Below are 16829 nucleotides of genomic sequence, written 5' to 3'. Positions count from 1 at the left end.
TAGCGGTTATACTTGTCTGCAAAGCCTAAGCACCTAGGTTTGGTTCTCCAGTTCCCATGTAAGCTAGATGCACAAGGTGGCACATGCATCTGGTGTGCCTGTTCTGTATCTCAAACAAATAAATTTTTTTTTTAAACACTAATTCTAGAAGGGATAGTAACAGTTCATACTTTCTAAAATGATTTTTAAAGATCAAGTTTGAGAATGTCACCCATCAGTTCAAGCAGTTCTACAAGGCCAGTATGCCGATCCTGCACCACAGCCTAGAGGCCCAAGGATCATGAAGGCCTTCTAATACAACATGCAGGTACTCCAGGAATTGAACCAGGGGGCTTCCATAACCGGCCAAAGACATCCTGAATCATGAGTTCCCCATTGTACAATGGGAAAGAGACATGGATAAATATCCCTTCCATGCTACTCAACAAGTTAAAGGTACCCTTTAGGGAAGCAGCTCCCCATTATCTATCTGTTGAACTCTTAGCCTAGAACTACATGGGAAGGACCTGTCATGTCATACCAGCACCCTCTTCCCCTACCAAGTGACTACTATACCAATCCTATTTTCACCTATGACTAAAACTACCACCTTAGGTGACTGTTTTAATTCTAGGTCTGGGGGACAGGGAAGCAAGCAATAAAACCAAATGCTAGAAAGGGAAAAAAAAAAAAAATCACATCATGATAAATGAATGAGTCTTTACCAGATAAGAAGGGGTTTTTTAAGAGTCCATAAATGCCAAACAGCAGCAATACAAATAGAATCAGACGAGTTCGCCTTAAGGAATCTGAAAAAAAAAATTGCATTAAAGACAAATGAGATTAGACAACTCACTCAAATACAAACATTAGGTTACTGCCTGAGATTTTAATTTACTACAAGCTATATTTCAAGCTTAAAACATAGCTCAGTGGACAGTATTTGTCTAGCATGCATGAGGCCCCAGGTTTAATCTTCAGAACCACAAAAATTGAATGAATAAATAATAAAAAATAAAAGGATGGGGCTGTGGAAATAGCTTAGCTAAGCAGTTAAGGTGTTTGCCTGCAAAACGTAAGGACCCAGTTCAATTCCCCAGGATCCATGTGCCAGATGCACAAGGGGGCACATGCGTCTGGAGTTCATTTGCAGTGGCTAGAGGCCCTGATGTGCCCATTCTCTCTTTCTCTCTGCCTCTTCCTCTCTCTTTCAAATAAATAAATTAAATATTAAAAAAATAAAAGGATGAAAGGTGTCTACAAAAAAAAAATGACACAAAGTATAGAATTCCTATATTATACTACCCACCTTCCACTTGTCCCTATTAACATTAAGCATTTGTGTACTTGATTTGTTATAATCAATGAACCAGCATTAGTATTTTTTTTTAATCAACTGAAGTCTATAGCTTACATAAGGGTTCACTCATAAATATTCATGCCAGAGCCTCTAGCAACTACAAACTCACTCTAGATGCATGCACCACCTTGTGCATCTGGATTATGTGGATACTGGGGAATTGAATCTGGGCCCTGAGGCTTTGCAGGCAAGTGTCTTAACCATAAGCCATCTCTCTAGCCCCTAGAGCACCTTTAATTCCAGCACTTGGAAGAAAGATCACTGTGAGTTTGAGGCCAGCCTAGAACTACAGAGTGAGTTCCAGGTGAGCCTGGACTAAAGTAAGACTCTCACCTGGAAAAGAGAAAAATAACAAAAACAAAGCAAAACTCACCAGAGAGCAACTAGTGACTGCAAAGGGAAAGAAATGCAGAGGTGATTGACCAGAGAGATTCAGGGTAGTTTAGACTAGTTTCTAACTCACAGAAATCCTCCTACCTCAGCCTCCTGATAGCTGGGATAATAGGTGAGAGCCACAATAGCCAGCTTTCCTCACTGTGGTTTTACTTTGCATTTCCATGATGTCTAAGGATTGTGTGTGCCCCCCCCCCACATATTTTTACTGACCATTTGTATTTCTTCTTTGGAAACTAAGCATTTAATTAATTCAATAATTTACTGACTACAAAATATGTGGCTTCTTCATAATTAAATATTCTGAAAGTCTTTATGCACTCTAGATATATTAAAATACTTCCAGATATATATATAGTTGACAAAGCTTTTCTTCTACTGTGCAAAATGTTACTTTCCTTTGCTTCCTTGCTGGACAGAAGCTTTAATTTCATATACTCCCTCTGTCAATTCTTGCAATTATTTTCTAAGCAGTTAAGAGTTCTTTTCTGAAAGTCCTTACCAACAACTTTATCATGAAGTGATTCATCTGTTTTTCTTTAGTAGTTTCAGAGTTTTCGATCTTATATTAAAGTCTTTAATGATCCATTTTGAATTAATGTTTGTACAAGGTATGAGATTGGGATCTGGCTTCATGAGTAGCTTCACAGTTCAGAGTTTTCAGTCTAACATTAAAATATTTGATCCATTCTTGTGGAGTTTTGTTTTTTGTTTGTTTGTTCTTTTTTTAATTGGTTTTTGTTGTCATTTTTTTTTTCAATTATTTATTTATTTATTTGAGAGCAACAGACACAGAGAGAAAGACAGATAGAGGGAGAGAGAGAGAATGGGCGTGCCAGGGCTACCAGCCTCTGTAAATGAACTCCAGACGCGTGCGCCCCCTTGTGCATCTGGCTAACGTGGGACCTGGGGAACCGAGCCTCAAACCGGGATCCTTATGCTTCACAGGCAAGCGCTTAACCGCTAAGCCATCTCTCCAGCCCTTTGTTGTCATTTTTGGAGGTAGGGTCTCACTCTAGCCCAGGCTGACCTGAAATTCACTATGTCGTCTCAGGGTGGTCTCAAACTCAAGGTGATCCTCCAACCTCTGCCTCCCAAGTGGTGGGATTAAAGGTGTCCACCACCATACCCAGCTTTAAGATTTTTTTTTTGTTTGTGCATGTACTCATGTGCATGTGTGTACATGAGGCACATGCACATATGTGTGCAGGTAGATAGAGAAGTCAATGTTGGGTGTCTTTACTTGCTTTTTGTTTTTTGTTTTTTTGTTTTTAATTTTTTATTTATTTATTTGAGAGCGACAGACACAGAGAGAAAGACAGATAGAGGGAGAGAGAGAGAATGGGCACTCCAGGGCTTCCAGCCTCTGCAAATGAACTCCAGACGCGTGCGCCCCCCTTGTGCATCTGGCTAACGTGGGACCTGGGGAACCGACCTCGAACCGGGGTCCTTACGCTTCACAGGCAAGCGCTTAACCGCTAAGCCATCTCTCCAGGACTGTTGTTTGTTTTTTGAAGTAGGGTTTTGCACTCTAGCCCTGGCTGACCTTGAATACACTATGCAGTCTCAGGCTAGCCTCAAACTCACAATGATCCTCTTGCCTCTGCCTCTTGAGTGTTGGGATTAAGGGTGGGTGGCACTATACCCAGCTCACTATTTTTTAAGACAGGGTCACTCATTGAAGCCGGAGCTCCCCAATTCAGTTAGGCTAGGTGGCCAGCAAACCTCAGGTACTTCCTGTCCCAACCTCCCCATTACTGAGTCTACAGATACTCACTGCCACATACAGCTTTATTTATTATTTGCAAGGAGAGAGAGAGAGAGAATGAGCACACCAGGACCTCCAGCCACTGTAAATGAACTCCAGATGCATGTGCCACATTGTGCATCTGGATTTATGTGGGTACTGAAGAATCAAACCTGGGTCCTTAGGCTTTGCAGGTAAGTGCCTTAAATACTAAGCCATCCCTCCATATCACCTTTTTTATTTTTAAAAATATTTTCTTTTTATTTACTTGAGAGGGAGAAAGAAACAAATATAGAGAGAGAACAAGCATATCAGGGCCTCTAGCCACTGCAAACAAACTCCAGCCGCATACACCACTTTGTGCATCTGGCTCACGTGGGTACTGGAGAATCAGAACTGGGTCCTTAGGTTTCACAGGCAAGTACCTTGACCTCTAGGCCACCTCTCCAGCCCCACATACAGCTTTTTACATAGGTCATGGAGATTAAACACAGGTCAACATGATTACATGGCTAGCATATTTCTATCTGAGCTACCTACCCAGCCCCAATTACTCTCCATAAATCAACTTACCATTGGTTTTCTGTGTAAGTGCTTGAGCTTTCAGGAAACCTTCTGCAAAACCAGTTTTGAATGCATCTTGATGAGCTTCAGGTATGTTTTTAGTTTTCATAAGTTTGTCCAAACTCTCAAGGTCTGTTCCTCTATCCCGCAAAAGAAATCCCTAAATACATTAAACAACAACAACAACAATAAAAAACACTGTGAGTTAGCTATAGCAGGAACATTCCCCATTAATATGCTAACCCACAAAAATTAGAAGTCTAGAATATAATTTATATTTCTAATGCAAAGAAATAGATTAAGATTCAACAATAAATTATGTAGGCAATGACAAGGATACATAAGGATCCTAAATGTGAATCAATAACTTAAAGAAAAAGGCATTATTTTCTATTAAAAAAAACTTCAGTAGCCAGGTGTATAGCACATGCCTTTAATCCCAGCATTCAGGAGGCAGAAGTAGGAGAATCGCTGTAAGTTCAAGGCCACCCTGAGACTACATTGTGAAATCCAGGTCAGAATGGGCTAGAACAAGACCCTACCTCCAACCCCCCCCCCCCAAATAGTAAGCTGAAGCCAATTAACAGAATATATGTTTTATATTTTTTTAATTTTTAAATTTTTCATTTGCATGCGTGTGTATGTGTGTGCATGCACAGGGTTATACGTGTGTACCAGGGCCTCTACTGCTACAAAAGAACACCAGACACTTATGCCACCTTTTGTGTCAGGCTTACATGGGTGGCTTGCAAATCAAACCCAAGCCAGCAGGCTTTGCAAGCAAGTACCTTTACCTGCTATCTTCTAAGCCCCTATCCTAAGGCTTAATGGCCTCATATTCTTATCATTTTAACTATGTTAGAGGAAAAGCTTCAATAGCTTATTAAATGTTCACTGTATACTTGTCCGTATGCTATACTTGTGTTAAGTTCTGAAGATTTAAAGATTTAAAACAGGTCACTGATCTGAAGATTTTCAGTGTATTAGAGGAGCCTGGGAAGAAAGCTCAGTACCTAGAGGCACTTGTTTGTAAAGCCTACTGACTCAGGTTCAATTCTCTAGCACCTACATAAAGCAAGGAGCACAAAATGGCACATGCATCTGGATTATGTTTGCAGTGGCAAGAGTTCCTGGTGTGCCCATTTCCTCTCTGTGTTCCTGCTTGCAAATAAATAATTTTTTTTTTTTTTTTTTTTTTTTTTTTTTGCTCTGGAGAGATTGCTTAGCAGTTAAGGCCTTTTGCATGTGAAGCCTAGGGACCTACTAGGTTCGCTTCCCCAGTCCCCATGTAAGCTAGATGCACAGGTGATACATGTGTATAGTGTTTGTTTGCAGTGGCTAGATGCTCTAGAGGCAGAAGGATTGCTATGAGTTCAAGGCCAGCCTGAGACTAATTCCAGGCCAGCTTCGCCCAGAGCAAGACCCTACCTCAAAAAACCATTTAAAAAATTTTTTTTTAGTTGGGTGTGGTAGCAGCAGAGGTAAGAGGATTGCCATGAGTTCAAGGCCACCCTGAGACTACACAGTAAATTCCAGGTCAGCCTGAGTTAGAGCAAGACCCTACCATGAAAAACAAACAAAAAATTAAAGTAACATTAATTTTGAGACCAGGGAGATAGCTCATTGGATAAAGTTCTTACCATGCAAACATGAGGGCCTGACTCTGAATCTCCAGAACCTACATAAAGCTGGGCGCAGCAGCAGAAATAGCTGCAATCCCAGTGCTTCTATGGCAACATGGGAGGCAGAGGAAAAGGAATCTCCAGAAGCTCTCAGGCAAACAGGGGCAACAAGAGACCCCACATCAAACAAGGTAGAAAGTGAAGACTGACACTCAGGTCATTTTGATGTCCACACACATGCCATCACACACACAAGATTCAACAAATAAAATTTTGATATTGTGCTACAAACAGCAGATATGATGATACGACAAATACTACTGACAGAAGACAATTCTTTATTAGGAAAACAAAAACACACACAAAGACCTGGGGACACAGCATAGTTAGTTAAGTGCTTGCTTAGCTTCACAAGGCTTAGGATCCCCAGGTGTTTGTGTTTATATAATCCTAGCACTTGAGAAGTAGAGATAAATATGGCAAGTTTGAGGCCAGCCTGCAATACATGAGATTTGCCTCAGACAAACAAACGGACAAGTTACCAGGTATTGTGGCAGGTAACTGCAATTTCAGCACTTTGGAGACTGAGACAAGGGGATTTTGAGTTTATAGTGAGACCATATCTCAAAAAAAAAAGCCAGGCATGGTGGCACACACCTTTAATCCCAGCACTCGGGGGAGGCAGAGGTAAAAGGATTACTCTGAGTTCAAGGCCAGCTAAGAATACAGAGTGAAGTCCAGGTCAGCCTGGGCTACAGTGAGACCCTACCTCGAAATAACAAAAACAAAACAACCCCCTTCCACACACACACAGGAAACAAACAAAAGACTATGACCAATCTGACAGCAAAATACTGCTCATGAAGTATTAGTGATTGCCAAGACTTAAATGCCCAAAGATGATCAGGGTTAGAATAACCAATATATTTAAAGCTGAAACCAGAACAATGGTCAATAAAGGCCAAACAATGAAATTCTCTGTTATTTTAGATTGATCTGGTTAATAAAGCAAGAGTAATAAAATTAGATTGCTTTTAGAAGCACTGGTGGGTGAAATTTGGGAGAAAAACTGGAAGTACCAAGACTAGAAGCAATAAGAGTAAATGAGTGCTTATTAAGCTAGGAAAAAAATAAAGACATAAAAGGTATCAGATCTGAAGATGTAAAGAAACATTGCAAAAATATTTGCTGGTATGGTGGCTCAAGCCTTTAATCCCAGCACTTGAGAACTTGAGACAAAAGGATCCCCTTAAATTGTAGGCCAGTCTGGACTATATTTGGAGACCTTTATCTCAAAAAACAAAACAAAAAGAAATACTTTAGCTAGTAGCATAGTTTAATGGTTTATCATTTGGCTAGCCTGGTTCAATGGTTAGGGTCACTACCTCTGCCTCAAAAAGAATGAGAGTATGAAGATATTGTGATGAAACCCATTACTTTGTATGCAAACCTAAAAAAAAATAATAAATGAAGAATATTTAGGAAACTGGATCCATAAAGTCTTCAGTGATTAGTGGGTGTGAGAGGTGAGGAAGGACAGGTAAATCCAGACTATTCACCAGGCTGCAGCTTGGGTGGACAGTATTCGTCAGTACAGTCACACACACAAGTGATTAGTGGATGCGAGAGGTGAGAAAGGATAGGTAAATCTACACTGCTTACCAGGCTTGCAGCTGGAGTGAACACTATGCGTTAGTATAGGAACACATAAGCAGGGAAAGGATAGCAGGGGGAAAAAATGAGATGACATATAAACAAGTCTATTAGTCAAAGGATTTGTAGGTACAATGATTACCCAAGATGCTAATTCAGGAGGCCAAGGTAGGAGGTTTGCTGCTTGAGGCCAGCCTGTAACTAGTCAGCCTAGGCTAAAATGAGAATGTACCTTGAAAAAAAAAAAAGGTGGCGGAATCCTCAGCTAACAAAAGAAATCTGAAAGTCTTCATATGTTTCTATATATTGGAAATTAATAATTTCCAGAACATAAAATATTACCTTCACAAATGATGGTGCTATATTCTGTGCTTCTGCTAATCTTTCAGAGGTGGACTGAAGACGTCGCGTCCTTGATTTCAATGTTTTAAAGCCTCGAGACTGTATGAAAACTGAACAAAACAGTATCCTTAATGTGGTAAATTGTAATAAGAAAGAAAAATGATTAAGAGTCTAAAATCTGACATGTCAGTATATAAGCTGTGGAGAGTTATTTGGTCTGGCTTCAATATATTGTTTCTCTTTTCTGTTGTCTTTTTTTTCAAGAATTTTAAATATTTTAGATATTATGCCACTTTAGAAACAAAGTTGAGTCCTTGAACTGTACTGAACATAAGCAATTAGCTTTTTATTTTCTTAGTAACTACTAAGTGCTCAAAATAAAAATGATCAAGTAATGTCTCATTACTTAAACCTCAAACTTATTTCCCAAAGTACTCTCATTCTATACCCTTTCTTACATGTATACAAAAATGCATCTCTCTTTGCTTCACTTTATTTTGTTTTATATATATATATATATATATATTTTTTTTTGGTTTTTCAAGGTACGGTCTCACTCTAGCCCAGGCTGACCTGGAATTCACTATGTAGTCTCAGGGTGGCCTCAAACTCATGGTGATCCTCCTACCTCTGCCTCCTGAGTGCTGGGATTAAATGCATGAGCCACCATGCCTGGCTTATTTTTTTTCACTTAAAAAAAATTTATTTATTTATTTGAGAGAGTGAGAGAGGGAAAGAGGGAGACCAGTTAAGGCGCATACCTGCGCAGCCTAAGGCCCTGGTTCAATTCTCCAGGTCCCACGTAAGGCAGATGCACATGGTGGCACATGCATCTGGAGTTCATTTGCAGTGGCTAGAGGCCCGAACATGCCCATTCTCTCTCTCCCTCTCTGCCTCTAATAAATAAATAAAAATCAAACCTTAAAAAAAAACCTTATTTTTAGTGCTAAGGACATAACTCCAGCCTCACTCAAGCTTAGCATGCTCTCTATACTATACTATGATCCCAGCTTACCCACAGTTCATTACCAGAAATAGTCCAGTGAACATTATTATAACACATGTATACTTCAACATAAAACACTAAATTCCAAAATGTGAGGTTGTGGATCAAATTTTGACATGAAGAAACTACCTTTTAAGGAGTCTATGTCAACTTAACAAACAGGAGTATCTTTTCCTTCATACCCTTGGCCAACACTAGGTGTCAATTTGTCTCCCATCCAAGTACTAACCAGGCCCAACCCTGCTTAGCTTCCAAGATTAGATGAGATTGGGTGCATTCAGGGTGGTATGGCCAGAGACTAGGTGTCTATCTGTACAAATGTCTAATGTGGGAGAAGAAAAACAAAGCCCTTGCACTGGCTAGATAAATCTGAGGGAAAATTCTGAAAATACCTTTATTGACTGCCTTTTTCTTTTTTTTTTTTTTTTTTGTTTTTACGAGGTAGGGTCTCACTCTGGCTCAGGCTGACCTGGAATTCACTATGTAGTCTCAGGGTGGCTTCAAACTCTTGGCGATCCTCCTACCGCTGCCTCCCAAGTGCTGAGATTAAAGGTGTGAGCCACCATGCCCAGCAAGACTGCCTTTTTCTTAACTGATCATTCTTGTCCTTTCCATGTTTCATTTTTGTTGTTTTGTATATGTTATAGATAGTATTTCTTAGCTTGATGTACAGATATATAAGTGAAAGCCAAGTATACATGCTTATGCTATATAATGCACATTTGTTTCACTTTGTTACTTATCTATTAGTTATGCATAAAGATAACACAGCTGTTTCTTTCAAGTGTTCTGTGCACTTTGTTTGCGCTATAGGATCATCCCAAGCTAATATCTATTTATTGAGTTTTGTGGTGCTGGGTATGAAGGCAAGCTTGCATATGCATGCACATGTTGGGCAATGTTACCAATAACTGAACTATATTTCTAGACAAACTAAGACTATTTTACTATTTTTTTTTTTTGAGACAGGCTATTACTTTGTAGCCCAGACTCACCTTGAATCAGAATGCTCTGCCTGCCTCAATCTCCTGAGTGCAACAATAATTGGCATGAGACAGATGGCCAAAGTAAGAGTTCATGAAATAATCTACTTCTAGGACTTCAACTTTATACTTTTTATTTGCAGATCTTTAAAGTGGCTGAAACTATTTTTTGCAAACTGTGAAAAAAAAATATATTTTTTGGGCTGGAGGACGGCTTAGCATTTAAGGCATTTGCCTGCAAAGCCAAAGGACTGAGGTTTGAGTCTCCAGGACCCATGTTAGCCAGATGCACAAGTGGGTGCACACGTCTGGAGTTCATTTGCAGTAGCTGGAAGCCCTGGCGCACCCATTCTCTCTCTCTCTCCTTATTTCTCTGTCAAAAAATAAATAAATAAAAATAAAAAAATTATTTTTCAAGATAGACAGAAAATTAGGGCCAAGCATGGTGGCACATGCCTTTAATCCCAGCACTTAGGAGGCAGAGGTGGGAAGATCACCATGAGTTTGAGGCCACCCTGAGACCACATAGTAAATTCCAGGTCAGCCTGAACTAGAGTGAGACCCTCGAAAAACAAACCCACACACACAAATCTGTCTCAAAAACAAGGAAACAATTACATAAACAAATTCCAAACGCTCTCCTACAAGGATTACAATTAGATATTTATAATCAAGAACAGGAAGAAAATAAAATCTTAATAAACAAATCTATTGTTTTTCAAAATAAATATAGTTTTTCATACCCGGCCAGGACTGAAGATCTGAACAAATGCTTTGAAGAGTTCTTGGGTGTTGTCTGTACAAGCTGGAGGAACGTAAAGTACTGAACATATCTAAGAAACCTGGAAAGAAATTGCAAAAAGTAAATTTCCTAACTGCCAAACCAAAATCACAAAAATGATAAAATATCAACTTTTATTTATGTGTGTGTGGGTATGTGTGTGTGTGTGTGTGTGTGTGAGTGAGAGAGTGAGCGCACACAAGGGCATCTAGCTACTGCAAATGAATTCCAGGTGCATGTGCCACTTTGTGTACCTGGCTTTACATGGGTATTGGGGAACCGAACACTCGTTTCTCTGCAGGCAAGTGCCTTACCCACTAAGCCATCTCTCCAGCCTGTGTAAATTATTTTTTTTTAAATCACAATATAAGTTTTACCTTTTACTTGTTCATGGTACCACTTTGCTTTTATAGTACCTACTGCATTGTTTATGTATATCTCAATTTTTCATTTTATATTAGTTACGGTTACATGACTTATTCTTTGTATGTATGTGACATGCATATACTAATATGTGTGGGCACATGTGTGTGAGGTGCACAATCACATGTGTGCAGGTCACAGGTTAACATCAGGTGTCTTCTTCAATCACTCTCCACTTAATTTATCAAGACAGGATCTCTTTTTTTTAATTTTTTTTTTTTGTATTTATTTGAGAATGACAAAAAGAGAAAGAGAGAGAGAATGGGTGTGCAAAGGCTTCTAGCCACTGCAAATGAACTCCAGATGCGTGCACCCCCTTGTGCATATGGCTAACATGGGTCCTGGGGAATAGAGCCTTGAACCAGGGTCCTTAGGCTTCATAGGCAAGCGCTTAACCGCTAAGCCATCTCTCCAGCCCAAGACAGGATCTCTTACTGAACCCAAAGCTAGGCAAACTTGTCCCAAAACCCATTCTCTCTCCACCTCCAGAACACTTGTGGCAGGCCACGCCTCCATTTATGTGGATCTGGGCATATGAACTGAAATTGGTAAGCTCCAGGCCAATGAGAGACCCTATCTCAAAAACATAAGATGAGGGCTGGAGAGACAGCATAGCAGCTAAAGCACTTGCCTGGAAAGCATAAACACACAAGTTCAATTCTCCAGTACCCAATGTAAAGCCAGATGCACAATGCGGCACATGCATGTGGAGTTCATTTGCATTGAAAAGAAGCCCTGGCATGCCCTGTCTGTCTGTCTGTCTGTCTCTCTCTCCCCCTTGCAAATAAATAAATTACTAAAAAAGAAGGAAAAAAAAAAAAAAAACACAGACCAGAGGATGACACGCAAGCTTGTCCTATGACCTTCACGTATACTACACACATATACACACAGGAACAAAAATTTAATTTCAGGGCTGGAAGAATGACTTAGTGGTTAAGGTGCTTGCCTGCAGAGCCAACGGACCCAGGTTCAATTCCCCAGGACCTATGTAAGCTAGATGCACAAGGGGGCATATGCATCTGGAGTTCATCTACAGTGGCTAGAGGCCCTGGCGTACCCATTCTTTCTCTCTCTCTGCCTATTTCTGTATCTCTCTTTCAAATAAATAAATAAAAGTAAAATATTAAAATGTGAAAAAAATTTAATTTAGATCCCATGGAGACCAAGATTATGGACTCCAATGAGAAGTTCCCACTAGTCTTTGGCCAAAAGTAAGGCCACACTTTTTTTTTTTTTTGATCTCTCTAAATTAACAGTGCCTACCCCCTTTAGCCTATCCTTTTCTCAATCTCTGTTGGAGAATCTGCTTTCCTTTTTCTGAAAGCAGTGAGAATGGAGGACAAGACAAGAATAGATACTTATTAACAGACAAGAATAAATAGCTAACCCCCCTGTCAGCAGGTGAATCACCTCTAGCACAGCAGCTAGGGCCAAGGTGAAACCACAGGGGAATTGGTGAGATGAGCAAGAGTGCTGCTTCCATGGCAACCTAACAGCCTGCACCAGGGTGATAGAGACAGACACTGAGGATACTCAAAACACATCAAAACAGAAATCCAGAAGTCACTGAGAACTCAATATTAAAGCAGACTTAGGAGGAATTATCAAGAGGCAATGCCCTCCCCTGGCCCCTGCATAATGACTGCTGCTCTCACAACTCATGACCCACTACTCCATGGTGAATACCAGTAATCTCACTAAGGAGGACTCTCAGTGGAGAGGGGGCAGGGTGGATGGAAATGATACCAATACATAATGTGTCCATACAAAGTTTCTACATAATAAAATTTTATACACACACACACACACACACACATATATACACACTTGGAGAAATGGCTTAGCAGTTGAGCACTTACCTGTGAAGCCTAAGGACCCTGGTTCGAGGCTTGATTCCCAGGACCCATGTAATCCAGATGCACAAGGTGGCGCATGCATACAGAGTTCGTTTGCAGTGGCTAGAGGCCCTGGTGCGCCCATTCTCTCTATCTATCTGCCTCTTTCTCTCCTGTCTGTTGCTCTCAAATAAATAAATAAAAATAAACCAAAAAAAAATTTAAAGGGCTAGAGAGATGGCTTAGCGGTTAAGTGCTTGCCTGTGAAGCCTAAAGACCCCGGTTTGAGGCTCGATTCCCCAGGACCCACGTTAGCCAGATGCACAAGGGAGCACATGTGTCTGGAGTTCGTTTGCAATGGCTGGAAGCCCTGGCACGTCCATTCTCTCTCTCTTTCTCTCTCTGTCTGTTGCTGTCAAATAAATAAGAATAAAAAAATTTTAAAAAAGTTATAATCTAGCCATGCATAGTGGCACATGCCTTTAATCCCAGCACTCAGGAAGCCAAGGTAGAAGGATCACTGTGAGCTTTAGGCCAGTGTGAGACTACACAGTGAATTCTAGGTCACCCTGGGTTACAACGAGAGCCTACCTTCAAAACCCAAAACAAAACTTAATTAAAAAATATAAGCACCATCATTCAGGAGGTAAGAAGATCATCATGAATTCAAAACCAGCCTGGTGCTACAGAGTGAGTTCTAGGTCAGTCTGTGCTCAAGTAAGACCATGACTGAAAAACAAAACAAAACAAAAACAACTATTGGGGCTGGAGAAATAAGTGTGCTTGCTGTGCTAGCATGACGGTCCTGATTCACCTATTCCTAATTCCTTAGCACCCACATAAAGAGCTAGCATAATCATACATGCCTATAATAATAGTCCTGTGTAGAGCACAAACAGGAGAATCACTGTGGTTTGCTGGCTAAGGTTCCTGACTGTTCACAGGGTGCATGTGTCTGTAGACAGACACACAGTATTATACCAGTATCAATTTCTAAGTTTTAATAAACATATCATGGTTACATAAAATGTCAACATTATGGAAACAAGGTAAATTGTATGTAAAAATTCTCAATACACTTTAAAACCTTTCTATCAATCAATAATATATAAATATAAGAAGCTGTAAGTCAAAAAGAACATCAGAAAAAACCTGACCCATAGTAAATGCTAATAAACTATGCCAATTATTTTAGTTAGAACCAAAGATATTAACATACCATACTTATTTTCAAAGAAGGACTGTGAAGAGACATGAGATGTATGCCAATGAGAAGAAACATTTTTGCCTTTAGAAAATCCAGGAAGTAGGTTTTCTATCAGTTGATCAATCTGTCCAAGTTTTAATTCCGACAACCCCAGGTCCCTTAAATTAAGTGCAGGCTGTAAAAGATTAAGTGAATCAAATTAACATTAATATTATTTAAATGTTTCAAATGTAAGTATGCATTGATTCTTTTACTTTTTTAAATTTTACAGCTTTATTTGTATTTATTTTTTAATGAGAGAGAATGGGCATGTCAGGGCCTCTAACCACTGCAAATGAACTACAGACTCATGTGCCACCATGTGCATCTGGTTTATGTGGGCTCTGGAGAAGCGATCTCTGGGTCCTTAGGCTTCACAGGCAAGTGGTTTAACCGCTAACCCATCTCTCCAGCCTGATTCCTTTTTTTTTTGTTTGTTTGCTTTTTTGCTTTTTATACCACTTTATTCCAACCTAGCACCTCAGTATAAAACTAAAAATGGTGAACTGTTTCCCCCCTTGTTCCGGGTTACTGTAGAGCTCCATGGTCTGTTAGCAGTTCAACACTTAAGTAGAGCCAATCTCCTCCCACACATGGCAGAGTTTCACAGAATGAACCTAGAAGGCTTAGTGCAATATACTGATCAAACTAAAATGGACTTCGAGAAACAAGGCTGCAAGATTGTTACTGACATTGTAATACTTATGTTACAAATTACAGGAACATTGTACATAGGGTTCTAGCCGTGTATGAACAACTGAAATCTGATTCCTTTTGTAAAAAAGAAATTTATTTGAGAGAGAATGAAAAAGAGGCAGAGAGATAGAGAGAGAGAGAAAGAGCTTAATAGGCACATCAGGGCCTCTAGCTGCCACAAACAAACTCCAGATGCATCAGGTTTACATGTGTACTGGGGAATCAAAGCTGGCTTCTCTGGCTTTGTAGGCAACTGCCTCAACCACTAAGCCATCTCTCCAACCCAATTCCTTTTTGTAATAAAGAAAAATTTTCCCTAAGTAGGGTCTCTTTAGCCCATGCTGACCCGATAATCACTCTGAAATCCCAGACTGGCCTCACAACAATCCTCTATCTCTGCCTCCTGACCAATGGGATTAAAGGCATGCTCTACCATGTCAAGCTTCCCTTTCTAAAAATTTCTTATTTTATTTATTTATTTTTTGAGACAAGCCCAACAGACTGGGTTGTTTTTGTTGTTTTTTTTTTTTCACGTGAGAGCACCTATTTCATACAAATATTTTAAAACAATGACCAATGTAATTTTTCAATATGTATGATAAAAACCAGAATTAGTTATCTTTAATTATAAAAATTAAGTTAACGTCACAAAATACATTGGTATACATGTCTAAAGATATTTTCTCCAGCACTCGGGAGGCAGAGGTAGGAGGATCACCGTGAGTTCGAGGCCACCCTGAGACTACATAGTGAATTCCAGGTCAGCCTGAGCCAGAGTGAGACCCTGCCTCGGGGGGGGGGGGGGGGGGGGGGGGGAATTTTCTCAACTATGATTAAAGTAATACTGTATCTGGGCTGAAGAGATGGCTTAGCGTTTAAGCGCTTGCCTGTGAAGCCTAAGGACCCCGGTTCAAGGCTCAGTTCCCCAGGTCCCACGTTAGCCAGATGCACAAGGGGGGCGCAGGCGTCTGGAGTTCGTTTGCAGAGGCTGGAAGCCCTGACGCGCCCATTCTCTCTCTCTCCCTCTATCTGACTTTCTCTCTGTGTCTGTCGCTTCAAATAAATAAATAAATAAATTAAAAAAAAATAATAACAATACTGTATCAACAGGCTCAAGTAACAGACCACTACCTCATTGCTAGGTGCTTCATGCTCAGGAACGACATCACGATGCTGGTTTTGAGAAGCTGAAGTGCTGACAGAAATGGGTATGTTTTTTGGTGAATGGAAGGCATTGATGAGATGACTGAGAGGAACTGTAACCTGAAAAAAACAATGGTCAAAGTAAGTAGCATGCTCTTTCAAAAGAAAAAAAGAAATAATTTCCTTTACCCAGTCAAGAGTCAGGATATGTTAAAAGTTAACATATACTGCAAATCAAAACTGCATGTGGTTCAGTGATAGAACAGCTTACTACACACAATGCTGAGTTTAATCCCCAGTACCATACACAAAATCAGCAAAACTATGTATTAAAAAATTGTGTTAGAGCCGGGCGTGGTGGCGCACGCCTTTAATCCCAGCACTCGGGAGGCAGAGGTAGGAGGATCACCGTGAGTTCGAGGCCACCCTGAGACTCCATAGTGAATTCCAGGTCAGCCTGGGCTAGAGTGAGACCCTACCTCGAAAAACCAAAAAAAAAAATAATAATAAATAAAATTAAATTAAATTAAAAAATTGTGTTAGCTGGGCGTGGTGGCGCACGCCTTTAATCCCAGCACTCGGGAGGCAGAGGTAGGAGGATCTCCGAGAGTTCGAGGCCACCCTGAGACTACAGAATGAATTCCAGGTCAGTCTGAGCCAGAGTGAGACCCTACCTCGAAAAACGAAAAAAAAAAAAAAAAAAAAAAAAATTGTGTGTACTGAGCCAAGCATGGTGGCGTACACCTTTAATTCCAGCACTTGGGAGGCAGAAATAGGAGGATCGCTATGAGTTCAAGGCCACCCTGAGACTACAGAGTGAATTCCAGGTCAACCAAAAAAAAAAAAAAAAAAAAAAATTGAGTGTACTCAAAGGAAAAAAATTAGTCTATTCTTTTATGTAACTATCCTAGATATATAAACCCATTTCTCATTCCAAAAATCTTAACCTCCTAGGAATTTATTCTAAGGAAAGAACACTTCAAATACTTTTACACAAATATTTAACCACTATATATGTATGTATGTATACACACACACACACACACACATATA

General features: G+C 40.0%; 1 protein-coding gene across 1 annotated transcript in view; it reads right to left on the bottom strand.

Annotated features, from left to right (window-relative positions):
- The window catches only part of Yme1l1 (YME1 like 1 ATPase), a 46248-nt gene that overhangs the window by 23258 nt on the left and 6161 nt on the right, over nucleotides 1–16829 (bottom strand). The window contains exons 2-7 of the mRNA XM_045149231.1: nucleotides 15765–15896; nucleotides 13911–14073; nucleotides 10393–10491; nucleotides 7661–7770; nucleotides 4053–4203; nucleotides 705–788 (exon numbers count right to left, since the gene is read on the bottom strand). Of these exons, the coding sequence (XP_045005166.1) occupies nucleotides 705–788; nucleotides 4053–4203; nucleotides 7661–7770; nucleotides 10393–10491; nucleotides 13911–14073; nucleotides 15765–15896 (739 nt within the window). The remainder of the gene's footprint in view (nucleotides 1–704; nucleotides 789–4052; nucleotides 4204–7660; nucleotides 7771–10392; nucleotides 10492–13910; nucleotides 14074–15764; nucleotides 15897–16829) is intronic.

Source organism: Jaculus jaculus, chromosome 5, assembly GCF_020740685.1.
Source record: "Jaculus jaculus isolate mJacJac1 chromosome 5, mJacJac1.mat.Y.cur, whole genome shotgun sequence".
In the NCBI taxonomy this organism is placed as follows: Eukaryota; Metazoa; Chordata; class Mammalia; order Rodentia; family Dipodidae; genus Jaculus; species Jaculus jaculus.
The sequence above is the reverse complement of the archived record's forward strand: the minus strand, read 5'-3'. Positions and strand labels throughout refer to the sequence as shown.